The following is a 14420-nucleotide window of genomic DNA, read 5'->3' on the forward strand; positions in this document are numbered from 1 at the left end:
TTTTTGTTCTACACTTTGAGTGCTGAAAATGAAGATTCAGCAAAGCAGTGAGCCCTGGTATTTCTATTTTTTTCATGTTGAGTCTTGATCATAAAGCTAAGTTCAAGTGTGTGTAACCCTTTTTGGTCTTACGATACGTCCTTGGATCAAAAGAAAACCTGTTTGTGTGTGTTGTAAAACATTCCTTAGCCAATCTACTGGCAGTTCCTCTTTTGATAGTCGCTTGGTTCAGCATTGAACATATTGACTAAATCAGGTTTAATGAAGTTAAACAATTACATGAGACCTTTGAAAAATAAATGTTTAATGAGCCAGAAAATTAATTTACCATGTTTGTTTGGCTGCTTGATGAATGCTATTTATGTTTACAGTAAATGCCACAGGGGACCTTTAACAGTGTTACACTGTCGAATACAAACACATAGTGTAGCTCAGGTCATGAGTGTCACTGTTAAGGTACTGCTGTTTGGCTGTTGTTTAGATCGTGGTCTTTGAGTCTAAGATGAATCAAAACAAAAGAACATTTCTACAAACTAGACACGGTGTCTCATTACTGCGTTATCGACTCGTGACAGCGGCTGCACGGTCTGTGCAAATGGGCAATGACACACAAATTATCTCATCTGTCTTTCGTACTCTACCTCCACCGTAATGTGCAGAGGATCCACAATCTGCCAGATCATGAGTGACAGGAAGTCGATAGCCAGCAGCACTCCAACTGTTGCGTAGAGTTTCCATGGCTCCAAGTGTTGCTGTGTGAGCAAAGACACACACACAAAGACACACACACAAACAACAGTCATCACTATCCAAGGGCATCGCGAGGCAGTCCACAAACAAAGACAAACAACCAGGACAAATAATACGACAGGCGTCCTTGTGATTTCTGGATGACTGGACGCGAATTGTCTTTCTGAATGTGTGTGTACAAGTGTGTATATTTTTGGAGCAGCAGGAGTTTGTGTGTGTGTGAGTGTGCGAGTCTGCAGGCGACACACAAAGAGCTGCGGCAGCTTTATTTGTGCTGCCACCTGAAATCATCATTTATACACACTGAGATGACACTGCTTTTGTGTGGACAGTTTCCAAAGCGGCCGATATCAACTCTATTATTCTTAACTTAAGCCGTAATGGAAGCAATACAGCCGTAACCGAAAAACACGCCACCAAAATGAGCTCTCCTCCTGCGACTCCCTCCTCTTTATTTCCACACATCTTTTTTTTTTAAATTCGACCACGCTGGCTTACTCCCAGCACCTCCAACATAGTAACAGCCATTCAAGCGTGCAATGACTAAAACTGAAAAATAAAATAAAGAAGAAAACACATTACACAGTCCTGGGCGCCTCTTCACTTGAGTTGCATGAAAAATGATTTGAAAAGCGCTCATTCTCCCCTCGATTTGTGAAAGTTTCTTTAAATACTCATGCAGAGCTCTCTGGCAAATTGCCCTTCTGTGGACATGAAGAGAGTTGAAAGTCAACCCGATTCGTTGTGCTTTGGCTCAAATAATAAACCCCCCGAAGGTTGGATTTCTGCATAGAACTTTAATACTCATCCATATTCATAAATATTCCATAAATGGCTTAATCTCTTATTCTTCTGATTAGGTCTTAGAAATTCCCACAACACATCGCAGACTGGCAGTATCTCGCTGGCTCCAGGATACACTATCTTCAAGAGGAGGCACACACACACACACGCACACACACAAAAACACACACACACCAGCATGCAAATAAAGCTGATGACGTGGGTATCAGGGGCCTGGTTATGTTTGCCCCTGATCTACATGTTTCTATGCATAAATACCGCTTGTGTGTAGGTGCATTAATAAAGTACAGTATCTGTGTCAGAGTGTGTCCAACACCCTTATCCCGCACTCTCGCTACAACCCCAGCACAGTGAACGATGCCGAGCTGGCCTCTTAGAAGCTTATGTTACTAGGAAGCCTGCAAAGTTTTTAACTTAACTTTTTTTATCAGCCGGCGCCACACAGGCAGCGTGGCCCGGCCTCCCTCTCCCATCCTTTCTCTGCTCTCCTGAGACTGCTGAGAGGCTTATCCCTCCCTCCCTACCTTCTTCTTCTCCTTCTTTTCGTCCTTCTTGGTGAAGAGGGTATGGACCCACCAGATCTTGGTGAACATGCTGCCGTACGCCAGGCTGAAACCGAGGCCAAGGAGCCACAGGCGGAACTGGAGGAGGGGAGAGGAGGGGAGACTTTTAATTACAAAATGCCTTCATTAAAGGGTTTAGGTTTGGTATCAGAGGAGGCACAATGAAGTAAAAGTAATATCATTCAGAGTTGACCCTAGATTGCTTTTTGTCGGCCAAAAGTGTGTAGGATTTAGGGTCCATATACATGCCACGTTTTTTGCGCCCTCAGATTCATTGTTTGCAATAAGGACGCACAGCAGCACCGCTCAAATGCCAGAGCGACGCCGACGTGGTGTGCATGAGCTCCCGAGCGCCTATTTTTCAAGGCGCGACAGCAGAGTTCAACATTTGGAACGCAGCAGCACGCGCCACATGTCATGTGACGAGGAACAACCAATCACAGCTAGTAGATATCTTTCCCTTCTATAGAAAAATTTATCATTTCAGTGCAGGGCTATTTTTCATCTGTCCAACAGATGATAGGCCTACACACATATAAACAGCGCCAGGAAGATGATCAGCTCTGCACTCAGAATTTCAGGTAAATAGACTATGACACAGTACTTGTTAAGGTTGCTTAGCAACCTCAGACACAACCTCATCACTCTTGAAAGCTGGCACAAAAAAGGCACAAAGGTATATATGGGGATATATTGGCAGAAATGGAAAATAACATAAAAGCTATGTTTTCTCTAGTGTAAAATAGCCTGAAAATAAGAATTGCAGTGTTTTCATTACCTTAGAATGAGCCGTTTATATCTACACAGGGAGCAGGTCTTCGTCTACAGAGATCACCATGTTGCACTGCCATGTTTCTACAGTAGCCCAAAATGAACAAACCAAACGCTGGCTCTAGACAGGGACATTCACATTTTCGCTACGACCGCTGTAGCTAGCAGCCCCTCGGTAATGAACAGTGTAACGTCAAACTGCTTTGAGTCAGTGTTTTACCGGTGACGGTAAAACAAACATTTCCACAGAGAAACTAAACTCCAACAAACACAGAAAACACAAGATAGATAGATAGATAGATAGATAGATAGAGTAGGTGATGCAGAAAAAAGAGAGATGATATAAGTTTGAGGAAATGGAGAGATTGCAGCAGAAACAGAAAAAAAGCTATCCAGAGTAAAAGGTCAGAGGCATAGTGCAGGAGAGAGGCAGAACAAAGCATGAGAGAGAATAACTGGACAGGGACAAAGAGCAGAGAAACGACAGAAATGGAAATCTCCCTCTCGCCTCCACAACAAAAAGACTCAACATGGGTGACAGAGAAAGTACTCCCACTCCTCATTAGTGCTGGGATCCCATCGTCTGTGCTATTCTGGCACCTGGCAAATCAGGTCCGTGCCACCGAATATCAAAATACATTCAAACAGATAATGAATTATGTCAGCGTTTAAACTTTCATCGTCTCTCATCCACGAGGTTTGCGTGACCAAACTCCTGAAATGAGGTTTGCAGGTGTCTGCTTGCCACAGGCGGGAACATCACAACTGTCAGGGCTTCACAACACCTAAATGTGGGTTTGCTTAATAATAAACTTAATGTCACAGTTGCGTAGGGCTTCACTAAAACTGACAGCTGTAGCTGCAGAGCGCAATATCTGTGGCACAAAAATATCCACAAGGTCCAGCAACACTGTAAATACAATGAATTGATGTTAATAAGTTAACTAACAGCTAGTGCTAATGCTAACTAGCTCTCCTCCTGCTGATGTCGACACTGTTTTAGGGTGCTTCTCCTGACGTTTAGTTAGCGAGTTTACTGCGTTCTTTTGTCCCGACGCTGTCTCACGAACGATTACTGTTCGTCTCAAACATGTTTTCAATTGTCCCCAGGATGACGGGACGACGTTAATCGGGAGTTCTTCTTTTTAGCGTACACAACATTGATGACATCAGTGAATATCATCTTATTTGACGACAGGCCGATGGCAGTCAAGACAGCAAATATCGACCAATACCGATGTTCGGCTGATAAATCAGTGCATCCCTAATAATCAGTAATGTGCATATAATGACTAAGTGGGTAAAGAAATAAAACAGAATAGCTAGAACAATCTGGTAAGTTCAGAAAATGACATCACATTACTGTAATACAGCCTTTAAAACCAGAGGGAGACAACACTTACGATATTACGACATGGAAAATCTAAGACGATATCTAGTCTTATCTCACAATATCGATATAAAATCAATATACTGCCCTGCCCTAATTCAATTTTGGGGATTTTTAGCAGTAACGAAGTAATATATCACATTACCAACAGGATTTTTGGGTAATATCATTACATTTACAATGTCACGTAATGTGTTACCACCTGAAATAAATTGTTTATTGTTTTCTTTTTTCACGCCGATCCACATCGCTCTACTTCCGTCAGTGCGGCAACAGAAAAAACACCATCAGGTTATCGTGTCTTGTCACGCCATGGTGCAGGTGATCGTGTGTGTCATCATGTCCAGTGTGTTTCCTTCTGCTTTTGCATCCTAAAGCTGCCTGAAAGCAGCGGGGGATAAGATGCTGGCCTCTGGTTTGGTTTTTCCTCATCCTGGTGATCGGCACATCTGGGTGATGTTAGTATCGGATGTGTTTCTATTCCCATCCTCTACAAGTGTAGAGCAACGCTGACACACCTACCCGTTCTTATGCATAACTCCACTCTGGTGTATTAATTTGTGCTTGTCATAGTGACTTGATCGCATGCTATTCTGTTTGTTGTGCTCTGTGTGTTAAAGCCCGACTGAAATGAAAGGGCATGTTTCTGCTGCATGAAACCAAAAGGTGGAAATTTATATTTTATATATTCATAGTTTCAAGTTCTCCGTCTACAGCTGATGAGGGAATTCTATCATGCAGCCAATCAAATAGCTTTAAATCATATTTGCATAAAGCAGTAACATCACCGTTCTATCAGGCAGATGTTAGACTGACTAACAGTCAGACAGCAGCCTGATTCACAGCACAGGGGACAGAAACATTAAACAACAATCCACATTCCTGTTGATGTCTCCTTCTCATCTAGCTTACCTAAAAACATGAACACACATCTCATCCTTCACCTCAGCTTCTTCAACCAGCCACTAAACACAAAATCCACTGGTAATGTCAGTTTGCAGGCTGGTTAACGTATTAGCTGCTCAGCTGCAGCACATCAAACAGCAAATGTCACCTGTTTAGATGCTGGATGCCACCTGCTGTCAATCATAACTGATAAGAAAATGCTATGAATAAATAAAAATTGTTTTTTTTTCAGGCTGCATAAAGTGGTGAGGATGCAACTTCAGCTGGACTTTGAGGAGTTAAATGGTTGTAATGGGTTTAATAAGGCCTTCAATCTAATAGTTTTTCATCCAAATAAGGTCTGATATTTTCATTTTTAACTGGTAAGGGACAAAAACAAATGCATAAAATGCTTAAAAATTTGAATTTAATGTCCTCTGGGCTGCTTTTGCACTTGTATTGTCTAAAAATAACTGTTTTGGCACTCAAATCAGTGAAACCAAATATTTGCAGACAGTACCCAGGCCTGCTCCTCATCCTGCCCTCTGGCTCTTTTCTCCCTGCGTCTCTCTCTTTGTGCTGTTACCTGGCAGACGACGGGGAACTGAGATCTGTGGACGTGGTGACCGTCAATCCCTAGCGGGAACACTGCAGCCAGAGCCATCATGCAGCCCACCGCTGTCATGTTGTTCAGGTATGGCTGAGAGTTCTGGATGTAGCTGAAACAAAGACAGATTCACACATTAAGGCAAAAAAACATTTCGAAAAACACTGGTAATTATCTTTTCTGCTCAAAAGTACAATCGGTGAATATGTAGGTAAATTGGTGTTAATTATGTTGGCGACCTTTCTGTTTGCTCTTGGAAATGTCAACAATTGCTTTTAATTTCTCTCATGTTGTTTTTTTAAATTCAAATTGAATCCTCTTTATGTCCTGGTTTAGACAGTCTGGTGAACAAAAGGTCCAAATGTGGATCACTGCTCTTTCCCGAGCATCTCCTTTAATGTATGACTGACAATTATTAGTCTAATTAGTGTGAAGCGCTGGAACAATTCAGCGCCCATTAAAAGCGGTGAAACATTAATTTTTTATCATGAAAACTTCAAGTGAGAAAGGAAAAGGAAATTTCAGAAACTGGATACAAAACAAGGCGAGCATGGAAAAAAGAACAGTGACAAACTAAAGTATACTCAAATCTGACAGTATACAGACAAAAATAAAGTCCATTTTGAGTGCGCAGTTGATGGATGCTCTTCTCCCACAATGCAGTGCACAAAGGAAATGGATGAGCTGCTCACAGCTGGGAAGGGACTAAATTAAAATAAGCAGTCAGTGGTGGTGAAACAGCTCCAGAAAGATCTTGGAAAACAAAAACAGCAAAAAAAGTATTAAATCATAAAAAAGACATTTTGCTTTCTGTTTTTAACGTTCATTTGTCAGTGATATTTCAAACGTGCAGTTTAAAGCTACAGTTAGTTACTTTTGTTTGTCATATTTGCCGGAACTGTCACTACATCCTAGAGTTGCCCCCTGAGAGTCGACCTAACGTTAGTCGACCAGAAAGGTCATTAGTGGGCAAGACTTCATTGGTCGCTTAGTCGCCACGCTCAGCTTTCAGATAGGTTACAAACCAATCACAGCTGACAGATATCTTTCCCTTCTTCTGTAAATATTCAGTCTGTTAAATACGGAAAAGTTGATCATGTTAGTGCAGGGCTACCCAGAGCTTTACATCTGTCCCACAGACGACAGGTCTACACACTTATAAACAGGCCCATGAACTAAAATGAGTTTGACACCCCTGCTTTAAGCGCAGATTTGCACAAGTGCACTGTTCGTGAATGAGCCCCAGTGTGTTGATATAATGCTACATTAGAGACAAATTCGGTATTATAAACTCCAGATTTAGGATGTTTAATATAATCTGCACTGTACCAAACACCCACCCAGCACGACAGCTTTCCTCTGCCCCTCAGCTCGAGCTCATCCTGCAGGCTGTAGGTGTGCCTTTTATATTCTTTCATTCCGCTGACCTGCCCTTGCGTTGCCTGGAGGCCACACCGCTTATTTACTGTGCAGCCACACACTCGTACAGCCTGCATACAAACACACATTATCTCATACACACTCACACATGCACACTGGCCCCAATCCAACCTTTGAAACCTCTGGGAAAAAAACTTTAATGCTGTTACATACCATGAATTTATGATGTTCAGTGTGCTGCAGGAGTTATTTTCTGATGTGGAGCGCTGCTTTCTTCCTTTTTATGCACCATGTCTTTCGGTTGCTTTGATTTGAGGCTACTAATACATGGAACACTGGCATCTTTTTCTCCTGTATGTGGATTTCTCCCTGAAATATTGTTGAATATTTTTGAATAAAAAGAAGTTCCTGTGTGATTCCGAGGGACCAAACTCTGATGTTTGCTTTTGATATTTCAATCACCAATCTGTGATCACACTTCACTGTAACTTTGCTGGACTCATCAGAAGATCACTAACAAGCTTTAACAATAGCCAATACTTAAAGGTCTACTACACAGGATTTTTCTGAAAAACGATGTATAGACTCAGACAGAAGTAATGCCCTTCAGTCGTCATGTGTGACCCAGTAGAGGTGTGACAGTGTTTCTACCTGCAGAGACTTTTTTTTTTTTGCCTCTGTAGGATGGGAAGAATCCTGTGGGTGGGTGTGGGGGGGGGGGGGGGCATGCAGCAAGAGGCTATGGATTGGAATCAAGCCCGTGGTGGCTGCAGCAGGGACAAGGCTGTTGTACATGGGGGTTCTGCTCTATTAGGTGAGCTAGTGGGCCCCTGGTTTTCACTTTCACTGGCAACACTATTTACAAACAGCAACCAACAATAGCTTCATTACATGTGATGTCATACATCTGTGCACTGTCCAGATGGAGGGCAGGCGACTGGAGGCAAAGGCCACAATTACTGCACAAATGCCTTTGATTTGAGCTGTCGACTTGAAAAAACAAAGGACATTTTAAGTCCTGAATATACTGTCACTGAGAAACGGTGGATGTGTATTAACAAACCCTCCATCTTCAGTCTGGAGGAGTGGAGTCAACTAATTGCAAACGTAAGCATTAAAGTGTCAAACAAGCCTCGATTTGGATGCAATCACCAGAAACCAGAAAGGTCATTACTCTGCAAGATTTCATTGGTCGCTTAAAAATGTGAAACTCTATCAGGAGTTGCACCTTGTCAAAATAAATTTAAACCTATATGACTGGACCATGTGGGAATTTAATTTGAAATGACAGACACAGGAAGTGTCCAAGCTCAGCAGTCAGACAGGAGTCACGTTACAAACCAATCACAACCGACAGATATCTTTCCCTTCTTCACGCAGCTCTGCACGCTGGATTTCAGGTAAATAGGCTATACGGTGCTTATTAAGGTTGCTAAGCAACTTCAGACACAACCTGCCACCGCTCTCTTGAAAGCTTGCACAGAATAGGCACAAGAGCAGCACCCAGAGCTGGAGCTCGCGTTTTCCAGGCATGTGCATGGCCCCTAATTTCCAGGGCTGGTACCTGCGGTTATTCCACAGGCTAGTTAATAACATGTCGGGCAGGAAATCCAAAGTGCGGGATCATTTTGAGAAGGTGAAGGACGAACCCAAGGTGATATGTGAACTCATCTTCATTGGTCGACTACAAACATGACGTATCATCAGAAACATGGAAGTAGCTACATGCCCATTAGCCCACAGAGTCATTAACAGGCGGCTCGCTCAGTGTGTGATGTGCACTTGTAGATAAAATATAGGCCTATATTAATGAAGCTTCATTAGTACGGTTTTGTATTTCTCTGTAATGTAGCACACTGTTAACAATGTTACTGATACTATTCTTTCTCACACCTTCAACTCAAACCATTGTGTTGCTACGCCCACAATATATCATCTAATTATTAAATTAATACCATAAACATGCGGGCGACTAGTTGACTAATGGCCCTAAATGATGACTATTGGTCAACTAGGAAAAATCCAGATTTTTAACCGCTATTCATCAAGTTACTGAGAATGGTTAACTGGGCAGGTAGAAAACTGTAGCTGAAGTTAGCTAATGTTAGCTAGTAACATTAGCCTGACAGCGGTGCATCCATGTACAGAGTTGAAATATAAAAAACAGTTACTCAAGCACTTTACTCAACCAGCAAAGCGCTTTCATTAGCCGACTGTGTGACGTTACTCAGGTTAGGAGGTCTGGAGGATGAGGTTGTAACAGTGATGACATCCACACCAGGGAAATCAGTCAAGTTGAGCGACAGATTACTTTACTTTGTTTTGTATGGATCACATGCAACATGAGTTTCAATTTTCTCATGACACCTGCTGCCTGCAGGTCCATCCAACCCTTTCATGTTGTCACTTTCCTCCAGTATATGGATTTATCACTTCCTGCCCTCCATCAGAATTTTGCAAATCATAATAGCCATGTGATTGCACCCAAACTATTTCTGTATACCTTTAAGGGGGATAAAGTTTTTTTGCTTTTATGCTCTTCATGTTTGTTCCTTTACGAGGCATAAGTGATGAGCGATATCTCAGATAAGCGTGAAAACAAGGTCGTCCTCCAAAGAGGGAGGTTATCATTAAAAGGGTTTTTTGAAAAGCTGAAAATAATGAGAATTGATAAAGTAGACGGAGCATCAGAGGTTAAATGTATTTTTTTTACGTGAAGGTCACCTGTTTGAGGAGTACTGAATTGAAAAGACATGCTGTAACAACACCCAGCTGCTCAGGCGGAGCTGATTTGCACTCCAAGTGCCAATGTCAGTATTTATAGGATGTGAGACAGAGAGAAAAAATAATTCACATGTTCAACAGAGATCCTTCGTTCTTTTGAGGTTAATGTAAATGCTGAATGGCACCACTGCTTCTCGAGTTTAGGGACTACAAAGTTGGTGATTTGGGTGTGGCTTTTCTCAATCTAGCAGCTGGTTTCATTGTCACAGCTTAAGCATAGCCCGAGACCAAATGCAAATAGACTTCCTTTAAAAACTGCCTTTTGATCTCGGATTTCTAAGCTTAATACAAGTCTGTGAACCCGCCGCAGCATATCTCTGATGTCTTTCTAACATAGTATTTTTATGTTTGACCCGGGTCAAAGTGATTTAAAGTCCCATAAGTCCATGAGCTTATCGGGAGTTCTTCGGAAAGCTAGTGAGGTTTGTTCCTTTGGGGATCTCTGGCTGGCTCCGGTGTGCCAGTCAGGCCTTCTTCCAGCTTTGATTATATTTCAAACGTAGTTTCACCGAGGGCTGATCTCAGCAGCCAAAACACTATGAGTCAGATCAAATCAAATCAAATTTATTCACTAAGCTGTTTTTACAAAATGAGTTTGCCACCAACTGCCTTGTTAGGAGACAAAAATACATAACCGATCCATTTTTAAAAGCAAGAAAAAGTCAAATGCCATCACAGTCTTAAATGAGCAATCCTTTAGAAACACTGTGACACTTTTTAAAGCGGTTATAATTAATATTTTTATAATGACAGTGTATTAAATGACGATGTGAAAGAAGTTGCTTATTGTGATAAACATGTTATCAGCTGAATCTGCAGCTCCATTCGACATTACGGAGTGAGTTTAAGCTCATTGTTCAGCTGTTGGCCGCAACTTGTTTCACCTAGACTGCTCTCACGGTGTCATTTTCAAGTGCAGCAAGCAGCTGTTTCCAGCACTGTGAAAAATACTCATCAAAAATTCCTAGAGCCCAAGATTGTTTCATTAAATGTCTTCATTAGTCTGACCAACAGTCCAAAAGCCAAAGATATTCACAATTTTAGACCAAGAAAAGTGTTAAATCCAAACATTTGAGAAGCTCAAACCATTAAATATCTGCTTTTTTTTTTTTTTTTATTAAAAACTGACTTGAACAGTTAATTTACTCTCAGAATGTTTGCAGATTAATTTTCTGTCGCTTGGCCAATTGTTGCAGCTCTAATGAATCCACACACAGTAATTTAGTTTATCGGGGCAGGCCTGGGAATTGATGAGATTCAGTGAACACACCGGACGTTGCCGTTGTAGATGTTGAAGGTCAGACAGACGATGCCGAGCAGGATGCCGAGGCCAGCGAAGACGGAGACAGCTGCAAACAGCTTCTGGGACAAGAACCTGTACTCTTCGATCACCACTGTCCGATCGGCCGGAGGTCCAGCTCCTGAACGGAGAGAATAAGAGATAGAAATGTGAAAAGAGAAAATGGTTCTTGTGCCATTGTCTCCGAGGACACATCCCACTGCGATAATGAGGTAAATACTTTACTTAAAGCTCCTTTCTCACCTGTGCACAAATGCCAGGGTTTGAGCCTCTCTCTCTGGGTTTCTTTTCACTTGTTACATAATTATTTCAGTCACTTTTTATACAGTTTAGCTTAGTTTATTGGCAAAGTGCAAAAATCTGGCTCATCCTGGATGGGATTATAGAAACCACTATTTTACAAAACATTTATCTTCCGGTAAAATACATATTAAAAAAACAAAGAATATAAACAAACATATCTTAAAGTACTTCCACACTTTTTTTTTATTTAACAAACTTGGAATTTCAAATGAACTTTACACTGAAAAGATGTGATTAAGATCTTAATTTCTTCAAATAACTATAATCTAAATTTTTCATATGTGAACAGCTAACTCAACCTTTGTGCATCACCCATGTTTACAGAATCAATATCTATTTCTTATCTCACAAAACAAAAGTGTTAAGCAGTTCCCAGTAAAAAGGGGAAACAGAAAACAAAGTACAACTGAATGCAACACCATGAATGTCTAAACATGTGTGTCGTTATCACCATAAATAAAAACAACATCACGTTTTTCATATTGAGTACACAGAACGTAACTATGTATATTCAAATAAGTGCTTGAGTGCGATTTTGAGGTACTTGCCCTATACCTTAGTATGTCCATTTTATGCTACTTTATACACCAGACTATCACAGGGCTGACACATAGAGACAGACAACCATTCACACTCACATTCACACCTACGGACAATTTAGAGTTACCAATTAACCTGCATGTCTTTGGACTGTGGGAGGAAGCTGGAGCACCTGGAGAAAACCCAAATCAATATATCAATAATAATGAATAAATAAATGAACGAGCTTTATTTATATTTATCTATTTTATTTATACAGCACATTTCATGCACAGAATGCTCCACAAAGTGCTTTACAATTCAGCAGCAGATGCAAACACAGCAAGAGATAAAACCATACAATCATATGGCACTTGTTCAATGAGAAATTAGAAAAAAAAAGTTAAAACAGACTACTGCTAGCCAATATCAAAAAGATATGTTTTGAGAAGTTGTTTAAAAGTGTCCACTGAGCCAGCAAGTCTAATATATAAAAGAAGGGTCTTTCATATTTTTGGCCTGTAGTGGCTAAAAGAAGCATCCTCAAAGCTTTTTGCAGTGACATTAGGAACAATTAAAAGAGCAGCTCAAAATTTTTTCAACAACAAGACGATGACGAGCTACAAATATATCTTGTTGATAAAAACTATGATGAAAACGAGACGAGATATGATATGACGTGAAGAAAATGTTAGTGGTGGACCTATCCCAGCTGACACTGGGTGAGAGGCAGCGTACACCCTGGACAGGTCACCAGACTATCACAGGGCTGACACATAGAGACAGACAACCATTCACACTCACATTCACACCTACGGACAATTTAGCGTCACCAATTAACCTGCATGTCTTTGGACTGTGGGAGGAAGCTGGAGCTGCATGTTCTTCCCACGCTGACATGGGAAGAACATGCAGCTCCACACAGAGGGGCTCCTCCCTCCTGGATTCAAACCAGGAACCCTCTTGTTGTGAGGCGACAACACTAACCACTGCACCAGCGTGCCGCTTCAATCAAAGTTGTAAAAAGGCCGCAACCCTTACTGTGCCTCATTGCCCTGCTGTATTCTGCATTTAACACTGAACGTGTATTTAATTTGTTTTAAAACTGTCTCGTCTTTGTCATTTAAAAAGCAACAATAAACCAACTAAAAGCTGACAATAAAGCTTATTTACAAAGCACTAAAACCAGGATAAATTCAGTAATTTGCAAAAACAACAAAATATGGCATTAATTCCTCGTAGCACACTGTTGAGTGACCTTTAATCACAGCCGGGAAAATCCCTTCACCGCCACAGCCCTACCATCACCTCCACTGAATATTGATGATGCTGAAGCTCAGCGAAGTAAAGCATGCAGTGCACTCCAACTGTTCCAATGATTCACACTTAAATGTCAATTTCATTACTATACTGTAATGTATAGCAAATAGACAACCTTGGTGTTAATTAGGGGAGAAAAAAGTGTGTGTTTATACAAACTACCCAATTATTTATGCCTGTGTATGTTTAAGGACTTCGCAGTGAGGACGGTTCAAAGAGGGGCAGATGGACAGGGAGCCTCAATTTACCCTCAACAGACTCTGACTATCTGTCTGTCTCAATCTGGGACTGCTTGCAGATTTGTGTGTCCATGTGTGTGTGTCCGTGTGAGTGAACCCCTCCCAGAGTATGGACTGTTAATGTACAGTATGCATGTTAAACACAGATACAGTAAGCACGAATGCCCAGGACGGTGCATATGAGTGCAGCGGAGCATTTCTGTGTGCATACCGGGTGTGATTAGTGTGTGTGTTTGTGTGAAAGAGAGAAATGGAGGGTGACAGAGTGTGTGTGTACGTGTCAGAGGGAAAGCAGAGCAGGAGTGTCAGCGCCGCGTGAAGCTGATGTGTCAGATGTCAGAGCAAAGTGTCAGAGTGTCGCCCCCTCGAGGGTCGCAGGGTGTCAACACGCCCATCACGCTCTCTGTTTAGATGCTTGTCACCGCCGCCACACAGCCGAGGTGTGTGTGGTGTCATCTGACTGAGGGGTGACGATAGAAGAGGGTTTCTGCTGTTATATTTAACACTATAAGACCTTCTTAAAGCCACATGGAAAACAATGTATTAACTGTTCCACGATAATACTAGCCAAAGTATGAAAGTGTGATGGAAAACCAGTGGGGACGTCACAGCCTGGAAATATTTATTTTTATATCTTTTTAATTCCCAACAGTGTATAACACTGGGTACATTTAAATGCATGCTATCTTATTAGCAATAGTTGGGCATGTATACAACCTGCTCAGAGCATGCGTCTCATCTGGGGTTTCTACCACAGATTGCGACGCACAGCCTCTTGCCTGTTTGCAGTGCGCTCCGTGCGTTG

The 14420-nt window shown here is 41.6% G+C and overlaps 1 protein-coding gene across 2 annotated transcripts in view; it reads right to left on the reverse strand.

Moving 5' to 3' along the window:
- The window catches only part of gabbr1a (gamma-aminobutyric acid (GABA) B receptor, 1a), a 120450-nt gene that overhangs the window by 19287 nt on the left and 86743 nt on the right, over nucleotides 1-14420 (reverse strand). For both annotated transcript variants that reach the window (XM_049582833.1, XM_049582834.1), the window contains exons 16-19: nucleotides 11205-11355; nucleotides 5750-5882; nucleotides 2079-2195; nucleotides 642-752 (exon numbers count right to left, since the gene is read on the reverse strand). In XM_049582833.1, coding sequence (XP_049438790.1) covers nucleotides 642-752; nucleotides 2079-2195; nucleotides 5750-5882; nucleotides 11205-11355 — 512 coding nt within the window. The remainder of the gene's footprint in view (nucleotides 1-641; nucleotides 753-2078; nucleotides 2196-5749; nucleotides 5883-11204; nucleotides 11356-14420) is intronic.

The sequence above is a fragment of the Epinephelus fuscoguttatus genome, linkage group LG8 (assembly GCF_011397635.1).
Source record: "Epinephelus fuscoguttatus linkage group LG8, E.fuscoguttatus.final_Chr_v1".
NCBI lineage: Eukaryota > Metazoa > Chordata > Actinopteri > Perciformes > Serranidae > Epinephelus > Epinephelus fuscoguttatus.